Source organism: Onychostruthus taczanowskii, unplaced genomic scaffold, assembly GCF_017590055.1.
Source record: "Onychostruthus taczanowskii isolate IOZ18803 unplaced genomic scaffold, ASM1759005v1 scaffold97, whole genome shotgun sequence".
Taxonomy (NCBI): domain Eukaryota; kingdom Metazoa; phylum Chordata; class Aves; order Passeriformes; family Passeridae; genus Onychostruthus; species Onychostruthus taczanowskii.
The window spans coordinates 2,411,905-2,428,390 of NW_024507768.1; the positions used below are offsets into that span (position 1 = coordinate 2,411,905).

A 16,486-nucleotide genomic window follows, 5' to 3' on the forward strand; every position below is an offset into this window, starting at 1 on the left:
GGACCACAGGGGGGTCATGGAGCTCCTTGCACCAGGATCCTGCATCCCTTAGCGCCAGGATCCTACATCCCTTTGGAATGGGACCGCAGGGGGCTCATGGATCTCCTTGGACCAGGATCCTGCATCCCTTAGCGCCAGGATCCTACATCGCTTTGGAATGGGACCGCAGGGGGCTCATGGATCTCCTTGGACCAGGATCCTGCATCCCTTAGCGCCAGGATCCTACATCGCTTTGGAATGGGACCGCAGGGGGCTCATGGATCTCCTTGGACCAGGATCCTGCATCCCTTAGCGCCAGGATCCTACATCGCTTTGGAATGGGACCACAGGGGGATCATGGAGCTCCTTGGACCAGGATCCTTCTTTCATTTCCTTCGGGAACACAGGGGGATTGTGGAGCTCCTTGGACTAGAATCCTGCATCCCTTAGCACCAGGATCCTACATCCCTTTGGAATGGGACCACAGGGGGATCATGGATCTCCTTGCCCCAGCTTTCAGTGCTCCTTGCAGCACGATCCTGCAGCCGGCCTTGGCCCTGGCAGGGCAGCAATGTCCCCGCATCCACCCTGATTTCCCTCCTGACCCCCACACCAAACACGGGACAGTGATAAAAAGCCAAACGCCGTCGTTATCACCCAGTTAAAGGATTTTTCTTCAGCCCCAGCTCCAGCTTTCCGGAAAACAAAGGCACAGCCACACACACCCCTTCCAGCAAGTGGAAATTCCTGCTGCTGGTGTTCTGGGAATGGGCAGGAGTGTTCCAGGTGCCTGCAGACCTGCTGCCAGCTTCCAGCCAAGCTTTTGGGCATGGAACGATGCTGGGAATCCTCAAGAGCTCGGGAAATCCCCAGAAGGTTCCTGATGGCTCTGCCTTGGCAGGTCCTGCAGGGAGCAAAAGGGACAGCAAAGAGCAGCAGGGACGTGGTCAGCCTTTGCCTGTCCCCACCACCCTGTTTCCAGCAGAGAATTCCCATTCCAGAGGAAAAGGAGGAGGAAGAGGAGGAGGATGAGGAATGCCCTTCCCTGCTGTCCGCGCCTAATCTCCGTCTCAGCTCAGCCTGTGTCAATATTTTGCCTCAAAGCTCAGAGCACTTTGTGTCCTTCCCTGGGAGGTGACAGAGCCCTGAACGCATCTGAGAGCGAGCTGCGGTGACAAAGAACTGCTAAAAAATTACTGTGGATGCTGGGAAAGAGCAGGGCCACCCAACCTCCCCCTGCCCGGGGTGTTCCCCATCCCCTTGGGCCACACCTCCCCCCAATTCCCGATATTCCAGTGCAGTTTTTCCAGGCTGAGCAGCTCCATTTTGGGGCTCAGTGCCATGGCAGGTGTCGTGACTCAGCTCTGGTGATAAAGAACTTCTCAGAAACTCTGGGAAACAGTGGGATCACCCAACCTCCCCCTGCCCGGGGTGTTCCCCATCCCCTTGGGCCACACCTCCCCCCAATTCCCGATATTCCAGTGCAGTTTTTCCAGGCTGAACAGCTCCATTTTGGGGCTCAGGGGTCATTTGGTGTCATGACTCACTTCGTGGCCTCACATTTCCACTTGGATACACCACAGAGCTTTGGCAAAGCTTTTCCAGCTGCAGGGACCCTCAGGGGCTTCCCCTGGGAGGTTTCCCGAGGGTTGGAGGTGGGCACTGCTTTATCCCAGGGCCTGGAGCTCATCCCAGCACTTTCCTTGCTGGAGCAAGGAATTGTGAGCCACAGAACCCCTCAGGCTGCTCCCCACAAACCCCGGAGCTCAGAGACTGTTCGGGATGGCAGAATTTATTTGTTCCAGGATAAATCCGTGGGCACACACACACAAATCCCGAGGGATGGGGACGGGAAGGAGCAGAAAGGTCCCTGGGAATGCTGTGGCACTCCACGGGCCGGGAGAGGGGCTGGAATTTGCTTCCTCTAGGCCGACAGGGCGAAGCCCACGCGGTTGTTGGCCATGTCGAAGGCGGTGTAATATTCCTTCAGGAACACGTTTCCCAGGATCCAGAGGGGCTGCCCGTCCTGGGAGGGCAGGTAGGTGACCTCGATGGCCAGGGTGCAGTAGCCATTGCTCTGGAGAGGGAATAACGGGGGCTCAGCACCTCCAGCAGCACAGGGAGAGCAGCGCTGCCGGCCACGGAGCTACGGGCTCTTCCCGGAGCCTCGGGAATGCTTGGGATGTTCCCAGTGCCTCGGGAATTCTCTGGAATTCTTGGGATGTTCCCGGTGCCTCGGGAACGCTCAGGATGTTCCTGGTGCCTGGGGAATTCTCAGGGTGTTCCCAGTGCCTCAGAAGCTCTTGGGAAATCTTGGGATGTTCCCGGTGCCTCGGGAATTCTCTGGAATTCTTGGGATGTTGCCGGTGCCTCAGGAATGCTTGGGATGTTCCCAATGCCTGGGGAACTCTTGGGAACCCTCGGGATGTTCCTGGTGCCCGGTGATCCCTGGGAATCCTCGGGATGTTCCTGGTGCCCGGTGATCCCTGGGAACCCTTGGGATGTTCCCAGTACCCGGTGATCCCTGGGGAACCCTCGGGATGTTCCCGGTGCCCGGTGATCCCTGCGGAATTCTCGGGATCAGTCCCACACGTACGTTCAGGACGTAGGCGGACGGGGGCAGCGCCAGGCGGGCGCCGCCGATGCCGAAGGTGATGGGGGGCATGCCCGGGGTGTCGCTGCAGTCCACGGCGTACTGGGGGGACACAGACACGGGGCGCTGCCACGGAGGGGACACGGGGGGACACGCACTCCGCCCCCGGCAGCGCCACACCGCGGAATCATGGAAAGGTTTGGGTGGGAGGGAGTTTGAAGCCCCCCCAGTGCCACCCAGTGCCACCCAGTGCCATGGCAGGGACACCTCCCACTGTGCCAGGGTGTCCCAGCCAGGGATGGGGCAGCCACAGCTGCTCTGGGAAATCCATCCCAGCCCCTCCCCACCCTCACAGGGAGGAATTCCTTCCCTGCATCAACCCTAAATTTCCTCTCTTTCAATCCGAAGCCATCCCCCCTTGTCCTGTCACTCCAGGCCCTTGTCCCAAGTCCCTCTCTGGCTTCCCTGTAGCCCCTTCAGACCCTGGATGTGATGTTTCCACACAATGTTCTCTTCTCCAGGCTGAGCATCCCCACCTTGCTCAGCCCGATGTCCCCTCGTGCTCCTGTCACCCCTGCAGTCCCTTTCCCTGCAGGTGCCACGTGGCTTTTGTGGGACCTGGTCGAGCCCAGGGCTCTGGTTCCCACGCAGACCCCCCAAAATCCCCACACTCACCCCGTAGCTGGTCTCCTGGGCTCCCAGGGCCTCCAGGACGCTCTCTATGTACTCCTGGGGCACGGTCAGCAGGAATGTCCCCGTGTCCACGATGGCCTGGCAGCCCTGGCTGCACCAGCTGGTCACCGACTGCCCGATGGCAACCCTGGCAGGACAACGGGGACAAGGACGTGGCTTTGGGCCCCTAAACCCAAAGCATCGAGCCTGGAGCCCTGCAAAGCAGCAGCTGGAGCAGGGGGTGGTGGCCAGAGGTACAAACACCACTCACTCCTCAAGTGCCACCTGCCAGTAAAGCTTCTGTGTCACCGGCGCCCAGGTGATGTCCCCCTGGAAGAGCCCGGGCTCGACGCCCCCGAGGATGAGCTCTCCCCCGTACTCGTAGGTGGGCTGGCTGCGGAAAAACAGAGCCACGGCAGCAGGGATCAGGGGATCCATGTGGTGAACGTGGGCTGGAGAGGGATAAATCCCCAAGGAAGCCTCAGGGGGACAGGCAGGGGACACCAGGATGTGCGGATAGGGCACATGAGGATGTGAGGGCAGGGGACACCGGGATCTGAGGGACACTAGGATGAGCAGGCAGGGCACTAGGATGTGAGGGACACCAGGATGTGCAGGCAGGGGACACCAGGATGTGCGGATAGGGCACACGAGGATGTGAGGGCAGGGGACACCGGGATCTGAGGGACACTAGGATGTGCAGGCAGGGCACTAGGATGTGAGGGACACCAGGATGTGCAGGCAGGGGACACCAGGATGTGTGGAGAGGGCACACGAGGATCTGCGGATAGGGCACACGAGGATGTGAGGGCAGGGGACACCAGGACATGGAAGTAGGGGACACCAGGACATGAGGGTAGGGGACACTTAGGATATGAGGGCAGGGGACACCAGTATGTGCAGGCAGGGGACAGCAGGGTGTGAGGGCAGGGGACACCAGGATATGAGGGACACCAGGACATGCAGACAGGGCACTAGGATGTGAGGGACACCAGGATGTGCAGGCAGGGGACACCAGGACATCCAAGCAGGGGACATCAGGATGTGAGGGCAGGGGACACCACGATGTGCAGAGAGTGGACACCAGGATGTGAGGCACACCAGGACATGCAGACAGGCACACGAGGACGTGAGGGCAGGGGACATCAGGATGTGAGGACAGGGGACACCAGGACATGAAGGACAGCAGGACATGCAGACAGGGCACACCAGGACATGAAGGACAGCAGGACCCCAGGACGTGAGGACAGGGCACAGCAGGACGCTCAGAGCGCCCTGAAGGGCTGTCACCGTGAGAAGTAGAAGCTGAAGACGGGCTCGGCGAGCTGCTCCTGCTGCAGCATGCCCCCCAGGGCCGTGGCCGTGCCCCCCACGGCCAGCGAGGGGAAGGCCATGCCCAGGATGCCGTCGAAGTCCGCGAAGTAGAACGGCTGCGTGGGCTCCTCCTGGCTCAGCCCCAGCTCCTGCTGCGTCACGGTGATGCTCTGGATCTGCAGGGCAAGGGCATCCCAGGGCAGCCAGGCAAGCCTGAGGGGTGGCTGCTGCTCTGAAAGCACTGCTGCTGCCAACAGCTCCAGGCAGAGAGGGAAATTGGGAAAAAAACCAGGATTTGGGTTAAAACCCGGCCAAAGGCCCGCTGGGGGACCGAGGGTGGCAGCGAACGTTTTCTGTCCATCTGCTGGGGTTTGTCCAAGCCCGAGACAGGAGATCAGCCCTTAGGCTGCTCCTGGTGGGCACACCCAGGCAGGAGGGCAGGGCTGGCACGGGGACACTCACCCTGAGCGTGTCGGAGCCCAGCACCATGGTGACAGAGCCGCTGCCGTAGGACACGGTGAGGGACTGGCCACTGGGGCTGAAGGTGGCCGAGGCACTGGCCTTGAACTTGGCGTGGTTGACTGGGGGAGGGAGAAGAGGGAAAAGCCTGGGCATGGGCTGCAGTGGGATTTCACTGCTGGGTGTTCCATCAGTGGGATTTCACTGCTGGGTGTTCCATCAGTGGGATTTCACTGCTGGGTGCTCCATCAGTGGGATTTCACTGCTGGGTGCTCCCTTGGGATAATTCCCAGAGATCAGGTCCTGTGCTGCAGTGGGATTTCACTGCTGGGTGCTCCATCAGTGGGATTTCACTGCTGGGTGCTCCATTGGGATAATTCCCAGGGATCAGGTCCTGTTTTGCAGAGGGATTTCACTGCTGGATGCTCCACTGGGGTAATTCCCAAAGAGCAGATCCAGTTCTGCAGTGGGATTTCACTGCTGGGTGCTCCATTGGGATAATCCCCAAGGAGCAGGTCCTGTTTTGCAGTGGGATTTCACTGCTGGATACTCCACTGGGGTAATTCCCAAAGAGCAGGTCCTGTTCTGCAGTGGGATTTCATTGCTGGCCAGGGAGCACCCAGAAGATTCCTGGGATGGCCAGGGAGCACCCCTGAGATTCCTGGGGTGGCCAGGGAGCACCCAGAAGATTCCTAGGGTGGCCAGGGAGCACCCCTGAGATTCCTGGGATAGCCAGGGAGCACCCCTGAGATTCCTGGGGTGGCCAGGGAGCACCCCTGAGATTCCTGGTATGGCCAGGGAGCACCCAGAAGATTCCTAGGGTGACCAGAGAGCCCGCCTGAGATTTCTGGGATGGCCAGGGAGCACCCCTGAGATTCCTGGGGTGGCCAGGGAGCACCCCTGAGATTCCTGGTATGGCCAGGGAGCACCCAGAAGATTCCTAGGGTGACCAGAGAGCACCCCTGAGATTTCTGGGATGGCCAGGGAGCACCCCTGAGATTCCTGGGGTGGCCAGGGAGCACCCAGCAGATTCCTGGGGCGGCCAGGGAGCACCCAGCAGATTCCTGGGTTGGCCAGGGAGCCCCCCTGGGATTCCTGGTATGGCCAGGGAGCACCCCTGAGATTCCTGGTATAGCCAGGGAGCACCCTTGAGATTTCTGGGATGGCCAGGGAGCACCCCTGAGATTCCTGGGATGGCCAGGGAGCACCCCTGAGATTTCTGGGATGGCCAGGGAGCACCCAGCAGATTCCTGGGGTGGCCAGGGAGCACCCCTGAGATTCCCATGGGGATCTGAGGGCTCTGAGCTCCCCAAGGAAGGCACCAGCCACCCCAGATCAGCACCCCAGGCTCATTTTTGGTCTGGCATCGTGACGTCCCCGACGTGACAGGGGAAGGACGTGGAAGAACAGGGACAAGGACGTGGCTTTGGGCACCTGTGGCACCCAAACCCATCCCGGGGTGCTCTGAAAGGCACCGAGCTGGGATAATTGGTGCTAATTAGTGAGCACTAATTACTCCTAGGAGCGGGAATGGCTCTGCTCACAGCATCCCGGGCTACTCACAGCAAGCAGGACTCTTGCAGTCTGTGGAGGGCACCCACAGGTTGGAGGAGCCAGTGTCAAAGAGCACCAGAAACTTCTGGGGGGGCTCCCCGATGCTGATCTCCCCAAAGTAGGAGGACTGGAAAAAAACAGGGAATTTTCATTGGAAAAAACAGGGAATTTTCATTGGAAAAAACAGGGAATTTTCATCAGCCACAGGCTCAGGGGCAGAGCAGGGTCCCCCCTGGCATCCCCCAGCCAGGCAGGAGCTGAGCTCTCATCCTGCCCCTACTGCCCCCCAAAAAATGAAATATTCAATAATTATTGTGGGTTGGTTTCATACAGAAAAGCCTGGCTGGGGGTAAACTTCTTTGAGGTTGAAAACAGAAGTTACAAGAGTGGGGAAAAAAGCAATTTAAGGGTGGGGAGGAAAGAAATTTAAAGGTGGGGAAGATACCAGAGGCATGGCATGGATACTGAAAAAAAGAAAAAAAAAAATCGGTAAATTTCGAGACCACGAGAAAATGGAGCAGGAGTAGCTGAGGCACAGTGCAAAGGGCCAAAAGATGCCAAAACAAACCTCAGAGATGTGGCAAAACCAGGAGAAAAAAATCAGGGAGCAAGACAGTACCTTGAGGGCATGATATGAGTGACATGGCATGGAAACAGAAAAAAAAGAAAAAAATCTTCGCCGGACTCAAAGCCATCAAAAGGCATGGGATGAAAAAATAAAAATCAGAAATGGAGGGGGGGGGAAAAGCAATTTAATGGTGAGTAAAAAAGCAATTTTAGAGCGGGGGGAGAACAATTTAAGGGTGGGGGGAAAAGCAATTTAAGGGTGGGGAAAAAGCAATTTAAGGGTGGGGAAAAAAGCAATTTAAGAGTGGGGGAAAAGCAGTTTCTCACTCCTGGAGGCTCAGGGTGCCCAGGTTGCTGTGGCAGTGGGAAGGAGGAAGGATGGGCAGGGAGGGGGGCACTCACATCCAGGTGGTTGGTTATGGGCTCCCTCACCACGGAGCCCTGGCTGGGCTGGTATTTCTTCACTGGATCGTGTTTAATGTGCTCCAGGAAATCGTCCAGCACCCCGGCTGCCCTCATCTTGTCCCGGATGGACAGGCCTTTCTTCAGACTGAGCCTGCACAGACAGAGGCAAAACACAGCAGAGCACAGCAGGGAAGAAGAAGGTTTCAGTGTTTTTTGAAGGCTCGGTTCTCTGGGCTCCTTTGAGACATGACAGGAGCTCTCCACGTCCCAGGAGTTCTGCAGATCCCCAGGAACTGCTCTCCACATCCCAGGAACTGCTCTCCATGTCCCAGGAGCTGCTCCCCAGGTTCCAGGAGCTCTCCATGCCCCGGATCTTCTCTCCACATCCCAGGATCTCTCCATGCCCAGGATCTGCTTTCCATGCCCCAGGATCTGCTCTGCATGCCCTCCCAGGCTCTCTCCATGCCCTCCAGGCTCTCTCCATGCCCAGGCTCTCTCCATGCCCACTCTCTTCATGCCCCAGGCTCTCTCTATGCCCTCCAGACTCTCTCCATGCCCAGGCTCCCTCCATACCCTACAGACTCTCTCCATGCCCTTCAGGCTCTCTCCATGCCCTCCCAGGCTCTCTCCATGCCCAGACTCTCTCCATGCCCTCCAGGCTCTCTCCATGCCCTCCTAGGCTCTCTCCATGCCCTCCCAGGCTCTCTCCACACCCTCCAGGCTCTCTCCATGCCCTCCCAGGCTCTCTCCATGTCCAGACTCTCTCCATGCCCAGGCTCTCTTCATGCCCATATTCTCTCCGTGCCCAGACTCTCTCCATGCCCTCCCAGGCTCTCTCCATGCCCAGGCTCTCTCCATGCCCTCCAGGCTCTCTTCATGCCCAGACTCTCTCCGTGCCCAGGCTCTCTTCATGCCCAGGCTCTCTCCATAGCTGCCCCGGGCCGTGCCCCCCGTGCAGACCCCGCATTCCCAGCACCTCCGCATCCCCGCTCTCCCTCCTCCTCCTCCCTCTCACCCACCTGACCGCCCCCTCCGCCAGCTGCAGACACGCCAGGACCACCGGGAGCCACTTCATGGTTCCTCGCAGCCCTGGGGAGGCGGCGGCAGCCGGGCACGGCTCCCGCTTTTATCCCGGGAGCAGCGCCCGCTCTGATCCGCCGAACCTCCGCTGGCCAGCGGCCGCTCCGGGCAGCTCAAGGGCCGCTTTGTGCCCCGGGCCGCGGGGACCCTGCGGCATCGCCGCCCCCGGGGGCCACATCAAAGGGCAGCAGGGCGATAAGGAGCGGCGCTTATCGCCAAAGGGGCACCCGACGTCACCGCGCCGGGCCCGGGCTGCGCTCGCCAAAATCCCGGGAGGTGCTCGCCAAACCTGGCCCCAGGACAAAGGGACTGGCGGCTCCTGGCTAGGGAGGGAAAGGCTTTTGTCTGCCCTCCTTCCGCCGCTGCACAGAGCGGCGTGCGGCCGGAGAGGGCACGGGCAAGGAGATGCAGCCCAGCAGGCTCCTCCTGAGGTTTCCTCCAGGATGGTCCCGGGTTCCTCCTCTGCATTTTTCCAGGATGGTCCCGGGTTCCTCCTCTCATTCCCTCCAGGGTGGTCCCCAGGTTCCTCCTCTTATTTCCTCCAGGATGGTCCTCAGTTCCTTCTCTTATTTCCTCCAAGGTGGTCCTCAGGTTCTTCCTCTCTCCAAGTTCCTTCTCTCGTTTTTTCAGGATGGTCCCGGGTTCCTTATCTCCATTTTTCCAGGATGGTCCCCAGATTCCTTCTCTTGTTCCCTCCAGGATGGTCCCCAGGTTCCTCCTCTTGTTTCCTCCAGGATGGTCCCCAGTTCCTCCTCTGCATTTTTCCAGGATGGTCCCGGGTTCCTCCTCTCATTCCCTCCAGGGTGGTCCCCAGGTTCCTCCTCTTATTTCCTCCAGGATGGTCCTCAGTTCCTTCTCTTATTTCCTCCAAGGTGGTCCTCAGGTTCCTCCTCTCTCCAAGTTCCTTCTCTCGTTTTTTCAGGATGGCCCCGGGTTCCTCCTCCATTTTTCCAGGATGGTCCCCAGTTCCTCCTCTCGTTTCCTCCTGGGTGATCCCCAGGTTCCTTCTTTCATTTCCTCCAAACTGGTCCTCAGGTTCCTTCTCTTGCTTTTTCCAGGATGGTCACTAGCTTCCTTCTTTCATTCCCTCCAAGGTGGTCCCCAGGTTCCTCCTCTCATTTCCTCCAGGGCGATCCTCAGGTTCCTTGTCTCATTTCCTCCAGGATGGTCCCCAGTTCCTTCTCTCATTTCCTCCAAGGTGGTCCTCAGGTTCTTCCTCTCTCCAGGTCCCTTCTCTCGTTTTTCCAGGGTGATCCCCAGGTTCCTGCTCTCATTTCTTCCAAGGTGGTCTCCAGGTTTCTTCTCTTGCTTTTTCCAGGATGGTTCCTAGGTTCCTTCTCTCCATTTTTTCCAGGGTGGTCTCCAGGTTCCTTGTTTCATTCCCTCCAAGGTGATCCCCAGGTTCCCTCTTTCATTCCCTCCAGGATGGTCCCCAGTTCCTCCTCTCCATTTTTCCAGGATGGTCCCCAGGTTCCTCCTCTCGTTTCCTCCTGGGTGATCCCCAAGTTCCCTCTTTCATTCCCTCCAGGATGTTCCCCAGGTTCCTCCTCTCATTTCCTCCAAGGTGGTCACCAGGTTCCTTCTCTCCATTTTTCCAGCATGGTCCCCAGTTCCTCCTCTCGTTTCCACCAGGATGGTCCCCAGGTTCCTTCTCTCATTTCCTCCAGGGTGTTCCCCAAGTTCCTCCTCTCAATTCCTCCAGGGTGGTTCCCAGGTTCCTTCTCTGCTTTGCTCTGAGGTTGTCCCCAGAGCAGCCCTGCCTTCATCACCATCCCAGAGCTTCACTCCAGGACATGAGCTCGTTTCCATGTCCACCTGCTCCTGCTTTCACTGTTTGGACAGCAATCACCCAATTTTCCCAGTCACTGGTTTATTTTGTGGAGCACACGATTCCCTTCCCATCCCACACCCAAAGGCAGGTGCTGTAACCCCCAGGAAGGTGCCACCCCCCTCAGGGTTTAACCCACACTCCACATCCTCCCAGAAACTCAGAAAATTCTTTGTTTGCTTTTCTTTTTCCCCCCGTGAAAACAAAAAGCCACAAGCGCACACTTCCTAAATTGCCAAACCAACCAAAACATTCTGAGTAAAAACCCAAATATTCTTCAGAAAATGGACCAAAATGGGTTAGGTCACCGCCTAAATATTTTCTAGCAAACAAACCAAAGCTTTTTTGAAATAACCAAAATATTTTCTGGCAAAGGCGCTGTTACCCAGATATTTTCCAGACTGCTTGCACTCCAAATCCAAGCAGGAGAGCTCTTGGGAAAGGCACCTGAGGGAGGTGCTCCAGCAGGAATTACGGATTTAGGGTTTCCAGCAGCAGAGATGGGGTGATCCCTCACGGAGCAGGGATGACACCCCCAGGATCTCCCTCAGGGCCAGGCTCTGGCCATTCCCTCTGCTCTGCTTTCAGTTTCTCTTCTGTGTTGGCTTGGTGGCCCAGCTCCAGCTCAGGGAATTCCATCTCTCCATGCCTCTCCCGGGATTCCCAGCACTCAAGGGGAGCCCCTGGAAGCTGGAGCAGGGCAGGTTCTGTGGAGACCTCACGGCCCCTTCCAGGACCTGGAGGGGCTGCACGGGGCTGGAGAGGGGCTGCTCTCCAGGAACTGGAGTGAGGGACAAGGGGGAGTGGGTTCAGGCTGAAAGAGAGGAAATTTAGGCTGGATATTAGGAAGGAATTTTCCCTGTGAGGGTGGGGAGGGGCTGGTGGAATTCCCAGGGAAGCTGTGGCTGCCCCTCGATGCCTGGAATTGTCCCAGGCCAGGTTGGATGGGGCTTGGAGCAACCTGGGATAGTGGGAGGTGTCCCTGCCCATGGCAGGGGTGGAATGAGATGATTTTTAAGTCTCCTCCAACCCAAACCAGGCTGGGATTCTCTGCCCCCGGAGCAGCTGTGTTTATGAACCCACACAGGCACTCGGATCTTTCACGAGCTGCTTTTAGTGTTTTGTTTCCAAAACAGAGGTCACAGTACACAGGGACAGCTTCCTGCACATCAAAATAACGATTCCTCTTTTTCCTGTGAGCAAAAGATGGGTAAATAAACTGTAAATACATGGTTGGGCTCCAGGTCAGGCATTTAAATTCCCAAACCAGGTGAGGATCAGCCACTTCTTGATGATCAAAACCTAAAGGGGCCCTAAGGGAGCTGGAGAGGGATTTTGGACAAGGGGATGGAGAGACATGAGGAAGGAAATGGCTTCAAACTGACAGAGGGGAAGCAGCACCAGGAACTGTCTTGAAAAGGTCTCCCCATGGGTCACCAGCAGGGACAACCACCTCATTCCATTTATTCTGTTCAGTTCCACACTTCAGGGCAAACCAGGAGCTCTGCTCAGCTCACAGAGCTGTCCTTCAGAGAGGCACTGCCTGGATTTCCCTGGGAATTACCCGCAGGAACAACTGCACAGCAGCCCCTGGCTCAGAGCAGCTCAGCCCCCAGAGCACCTTTGCTTCTCTGCCCCACAGAAATGTTCCCTGGCCGAGGCACCAGCACAGGTGACAGTGACAGGAGGAGCTTGAGGTGACGCTGAAGCATCTGGGCCTTTCAGCTGGAAAAATCCCATTCACTCAGGGAAGGAAAACAAATTAGATCCCATCTTTAGAAGGAGCCTTTCCCATCCCCTGGCTTGTAATTGCCAACTTCAAAGCTGCCAGGGCTCTCGCTAATAAATTCACCTCCAGCAACAGGAACCCAAACCTGTTCTGCTGCCTGTGAGCAGCATTTCCAGACCAGCCAAGTTTGGGGAAAGGACAGAATTCCCAGAAAGACTGAGGGCAGCCTTCCCAGGGCCTGGAATTAGGAAATGGGTTCGTTAACAATCATTCATTAATCATCCTCCACTTGAGAGGGCTGAGCAGCGTCACACAGGGAGACAATGAGAAAACAGGGAGCTGGAAATGCCACCCCTGGTTTGGGTTTTCTGTCAGTAAACAGCACAGCTGAGGTAAGAAAAACAAGAATTCCTCAGAAAAAGCAAACAGATTAGCAGAAATAATGATCCTTTAACCTTCAGCACCTCCCCTTCCCCTCCCTGTAAGGCAGGCAGAGCTCACAGGGATTCCATTCTCCTTCCCTGAGGGAAAAGCAGGCACCTGAAATGGGTTAGAAGAGAAAAAACCCTCCCAGATGAGACAGTGGAGCTCTGGGAGAAGCTCTGTTCCTGTCAGTGGGAAGCTCTGCTCCTGTCCTGTCCCTTCCTGGGAAGGGGACAATCTGTCTGTGCATTCAGCAGGGAGGAAACACCAGGGGGAGAAATCTGATGGATTAACTCAGACTCAAACAAGAACCACTTTAAAAGGCCAAGGCAGTGACTTTCCCTCTGCTCAGCCATGGCTGCTCACGAGACATCCCAAAATTACAATTCCAGGTGGAGGAAGGAGCCCAGCAAGGCCAGGTCTGTCCCCAGTGGGTCGTCCCCAGCCAAAGACTGGAACTTCCAGCCTAGCTCCCACCCCCAGGGCTCAGCACCACCCAAATTCCCCTCATTTTGCTGCCTAAACCCTTTCTGAGAGCCAAAGTCTCAGCAAAACATTTCACTGGAGCAGCTCCTTCCTCAGTTTTCCAGTTGCCAAAAGCTGAACCATCTGAGCTTGGGACAGGGAGGAGGAGAGCTCAGGGCATCCCCTCAGCTCCAGGGACAGACCCCAGAGCAGGTTTGGGAGGGTTTTTCCCACCCAGCTGTTCCAGCCGGATGCACAGAGGCCAGGATGGATCCCTGAAAGCCAAAGGCAGATTTGTGGATGCGTCCAAGGTGAGGATTCTGCTGAGGAGTGGGAGGATATTCCACGGCTGGAGGGATCACAGTTTCCCATCCAAGCCAGCAGCACCCGCTGCTGTGCATCCGTGGGGAAAGCCCAGCAGAAGGTGTCAGACCCAAAGGAAAATCCATAAAATCCACCTTTACAGGGTTCCATAAGCACACAACAGATTGGGGAAACATTCCCAACCCGAATAAAACAGCCACGGGGAAAAATCGACCCCAAATCACAGAACAGAAGGGATGAGAGCACACGGATCTGATGTCTCCTTGAAAGAAGGAAGAATTCCTAGAAGGAACTGGAGGAATTCCTTCCTCACTTCCCAATCCCAGCCCGGATCCTCCTCTGGAAGCGTTTCCCCACGGCCACTAGAGGAAGCTGCGACACTGCGCTGGGATAATCCCAAATGTGTCACCCGAGCTGCGGGGACCGGGGGCAGCCCCAAACCCTCCCCTGGAAAAAAACCCCGCTGGAAAAACGAACATTGCGGATTTCTCAAAGGGTCTGGTGCTCAGTGCGGGCACAGCTCTGGGGAAGTTTCCCAAAAAAGAGGGAAAATCACCGGGATGAGAACCCTGAAATCCCGCAGCTCCATCCTGGCACCACAATTCCCATTTAATGGCTCCAGCACGGAACAACCCACAACAAACCATGGGATGGGAGCGGCTCTGAATCCCCAAAGCTTCCCGGGGGTTGGGATGGAGCTGGAGCTCGGTCTGCTGAGCCAGCAGGGCCACGGGGAGGGGACACGAGGGGACACGGGGAGGGGACACGGAGCAGGGGATGCCCCACGCTGGGATGCGCAGCTGCCTTCAGCTCCATCCTTCCTCATCCTCAAAGCCCATGGAATTCTTCCTGGAAGAGGGACAGCACCCTCCAGGATAAGCAGGTGAGCACATTGTCACTTGTCACCACTCCTGTGGCAGCCCTGGGTCAGCCAGGGAGGGGACACCCAGGTGGGACAGCCCTGAGCACCTGGAGCAGGTGAAAAGCAGCAGCTGGAGAGATCCCAGCCGGATTTCCCAACACAAAGCTCTCCTGGAGCCACCAAAATGGGATTTTTTTTTGCCAGATTCTTTAAGGACCTCCAAGGTTGGAGTTCTGGACGCTGAGAATTTTGGACTTTCTGTACTGACAGACCCTGACTCCCAGGGGAGCACTGCATCTGACCTGAACACAAACCATCACCTCAAGCGCCTTCGATCCCAACCTCGACAGGAGGGAGAAAAAAGAAGCCCAAAAACGGCACTGCAGAGGAATTCCCTGATTCCAGGAGCTCACAGACCCTTCCGTGCCACCCTCAGGGACACGTGGCCACGCTGGTGGCTCTGAGCAGCCCCGAGCTGCTGCCACCCAAGGCACAAAGAGCCCACCCCAGCACTTCCCTGGATTTAAGCCCCCTGGAAAGGGCCCTCGCTGCCTCCTCCGTGGGAATGGAAAACATTTCATCCTCTTTTCTGGGAAAAAAGGGAAGAGGATTTTGTATTTCCAGCAGGTTCCTACAGAGGCTCCAGAGGGAATTGTGCTGTCCCACAGGGTGACACTGACAGCTTAGAAACTCTTTATTTAAATACTTTATTTAAAGCTTAACGCAGTTAACTTTTATATATATATATATATATATAGATAGATAGATATAAACAATTTCTTCTCTCACTTCCCTAAATGAAAGCTGGATTTAGGGGGATACATTACTTGGGGTGGGGGTTGTTGTTTTGTTTTTTTTTTTTCCTTCAAATAAAGTCATTTGTTATACATATAAAAATAGATTACTTGGGTCTCCTTTCAGTTACAGGGGGACACAAGGGACGGACAAAAGAATGGAAGACGAGCACAAGGACTTCCGAAAAGAAAAGAAAAACCAGTGGATTGAAGCATGTGGCACACTTGGAATTTATAGTGCAACAGCAAGCCAAGAACTCCACGCTCTGCGACACAAACATGGCACCACTCAGACTTGGGACACGTGGCCTTGCTCCCAACAGGGTCACGGCTCAACAGGACACGACAGCACCAAAAACCAAAAAAAAGGCTGAACTTCCAAAACCTGGAACCCCTGGAGCTGGGGGACGGGGATCTTTCCTCTTCCACGGATGGCAACAGCGGGAAATGTCGAAGGACGAGGGGGACACGAGGCTTGGCACTGCAGCCAGCTCCTGTCCCAGCAGGAACACCGACACAGCCAGCAGGGACGTGGGCATCCAGGGCATCCCAGAGCATCCCAGAGAATTCCAGAGGATTCCAGAGCATCCCAGATGATCCCACAGCATCCCAGAGGATCCCAGAGCACCCCAGAGCATCCCAGAGAAACCCAGAGGATCCATGAGCACCCCAGAGCATTCCAGAGAAACCCAGAGGATCCCAGAGGATGCCAGAGGACCCCAGAGGATCCCAGAGGATCCCAGAGCACCTCAGAGAATCACAGAGCATCCCAGGGAAATCCAGAGGATCCCAGAGGATCCCAGAGCACCCCAGAGGATCCCAGAGCACTCCAGAGGATCCCAGAGAATCCCAGAGCACCCCAGAGGATCCCAGAGCACCCCAGAGCACCCCAGATCATCCCAGAGGATCCCAGAGCACTCCAGATGGTCCCAGAGAATTCCAGAGCACCCCAGAGGATCCCAGAGCACCCCAGAGAAACCCAGAGGATCCCAGAGCACCCCAGAGAAACCCAGAGCACCCCAGAGGATCCCAGAGCACCCCAGAGGATCCCAGAGCACCCCAGAGCACCCCAGAGGATCCCAGAGGATCCCAGAGCACCCCAGAGCACTGCTCTCCATCGGAACAGGCACAGAGAAATCCAGGGAAAGGCTGAGCCACCGCGTGTCCCGCGGGGAGGGACGAGGGGACGTCCCGGGGCGGCTCAGCGCCACCCCGGCATCGAGACAAAAATCCACAGCAAAAGGCCACGAATGCACCCGGAATTTGAGCCCTTCCAGGTCCGCAGTTGAGAGAACAAACTGCACATTCACTCCTGGCACGGAGCTGAGGCACGTGGGTGTAGCAGCGGCTTTGATGCCGCTCCAGGCTCGGCTGCCCGGCGGCTCCGCTCCCACTCCCACGTCTCCCATTCCATTTCCCACCCACCCCGTGACAGTCA

The 16,486-nt window shown here is 56.9% G+C and overlaps 1 protein-coding gene across 1 annotated transcript; it reads right to left on the minus strand.

The window, feature by feature from the left end:
- Positions 1–1,903: 1,903 nt before the first annotated feature.
- PGC (progastricsin) lies at positions 1,904–8,618 on the minus strand. Its single transcript, XM_041427134.1, has 9 exons — positions 8,563–8,618; positions 7,541–7,694; positions 6,581–6,698; positions 5,021–5,139; positions 4,535–4,734; positions 3,516–3,638; positions 3,242–3,392; positions 2,576–2,674; positions 1,904–2,056 (listed from the first exon to the last, which is right to left on the minus strand). Exons 1-9 carry the CDS (start codon positions 8,616–8,618, stop codon positions 1,904–1,906), a joined length of 1,173 nt encoding a protein of 390 aa, XP_041283068.1.
- Between the last annotated feature and the right edge of the window lie 7,868 nt (positions 8,619–16,486).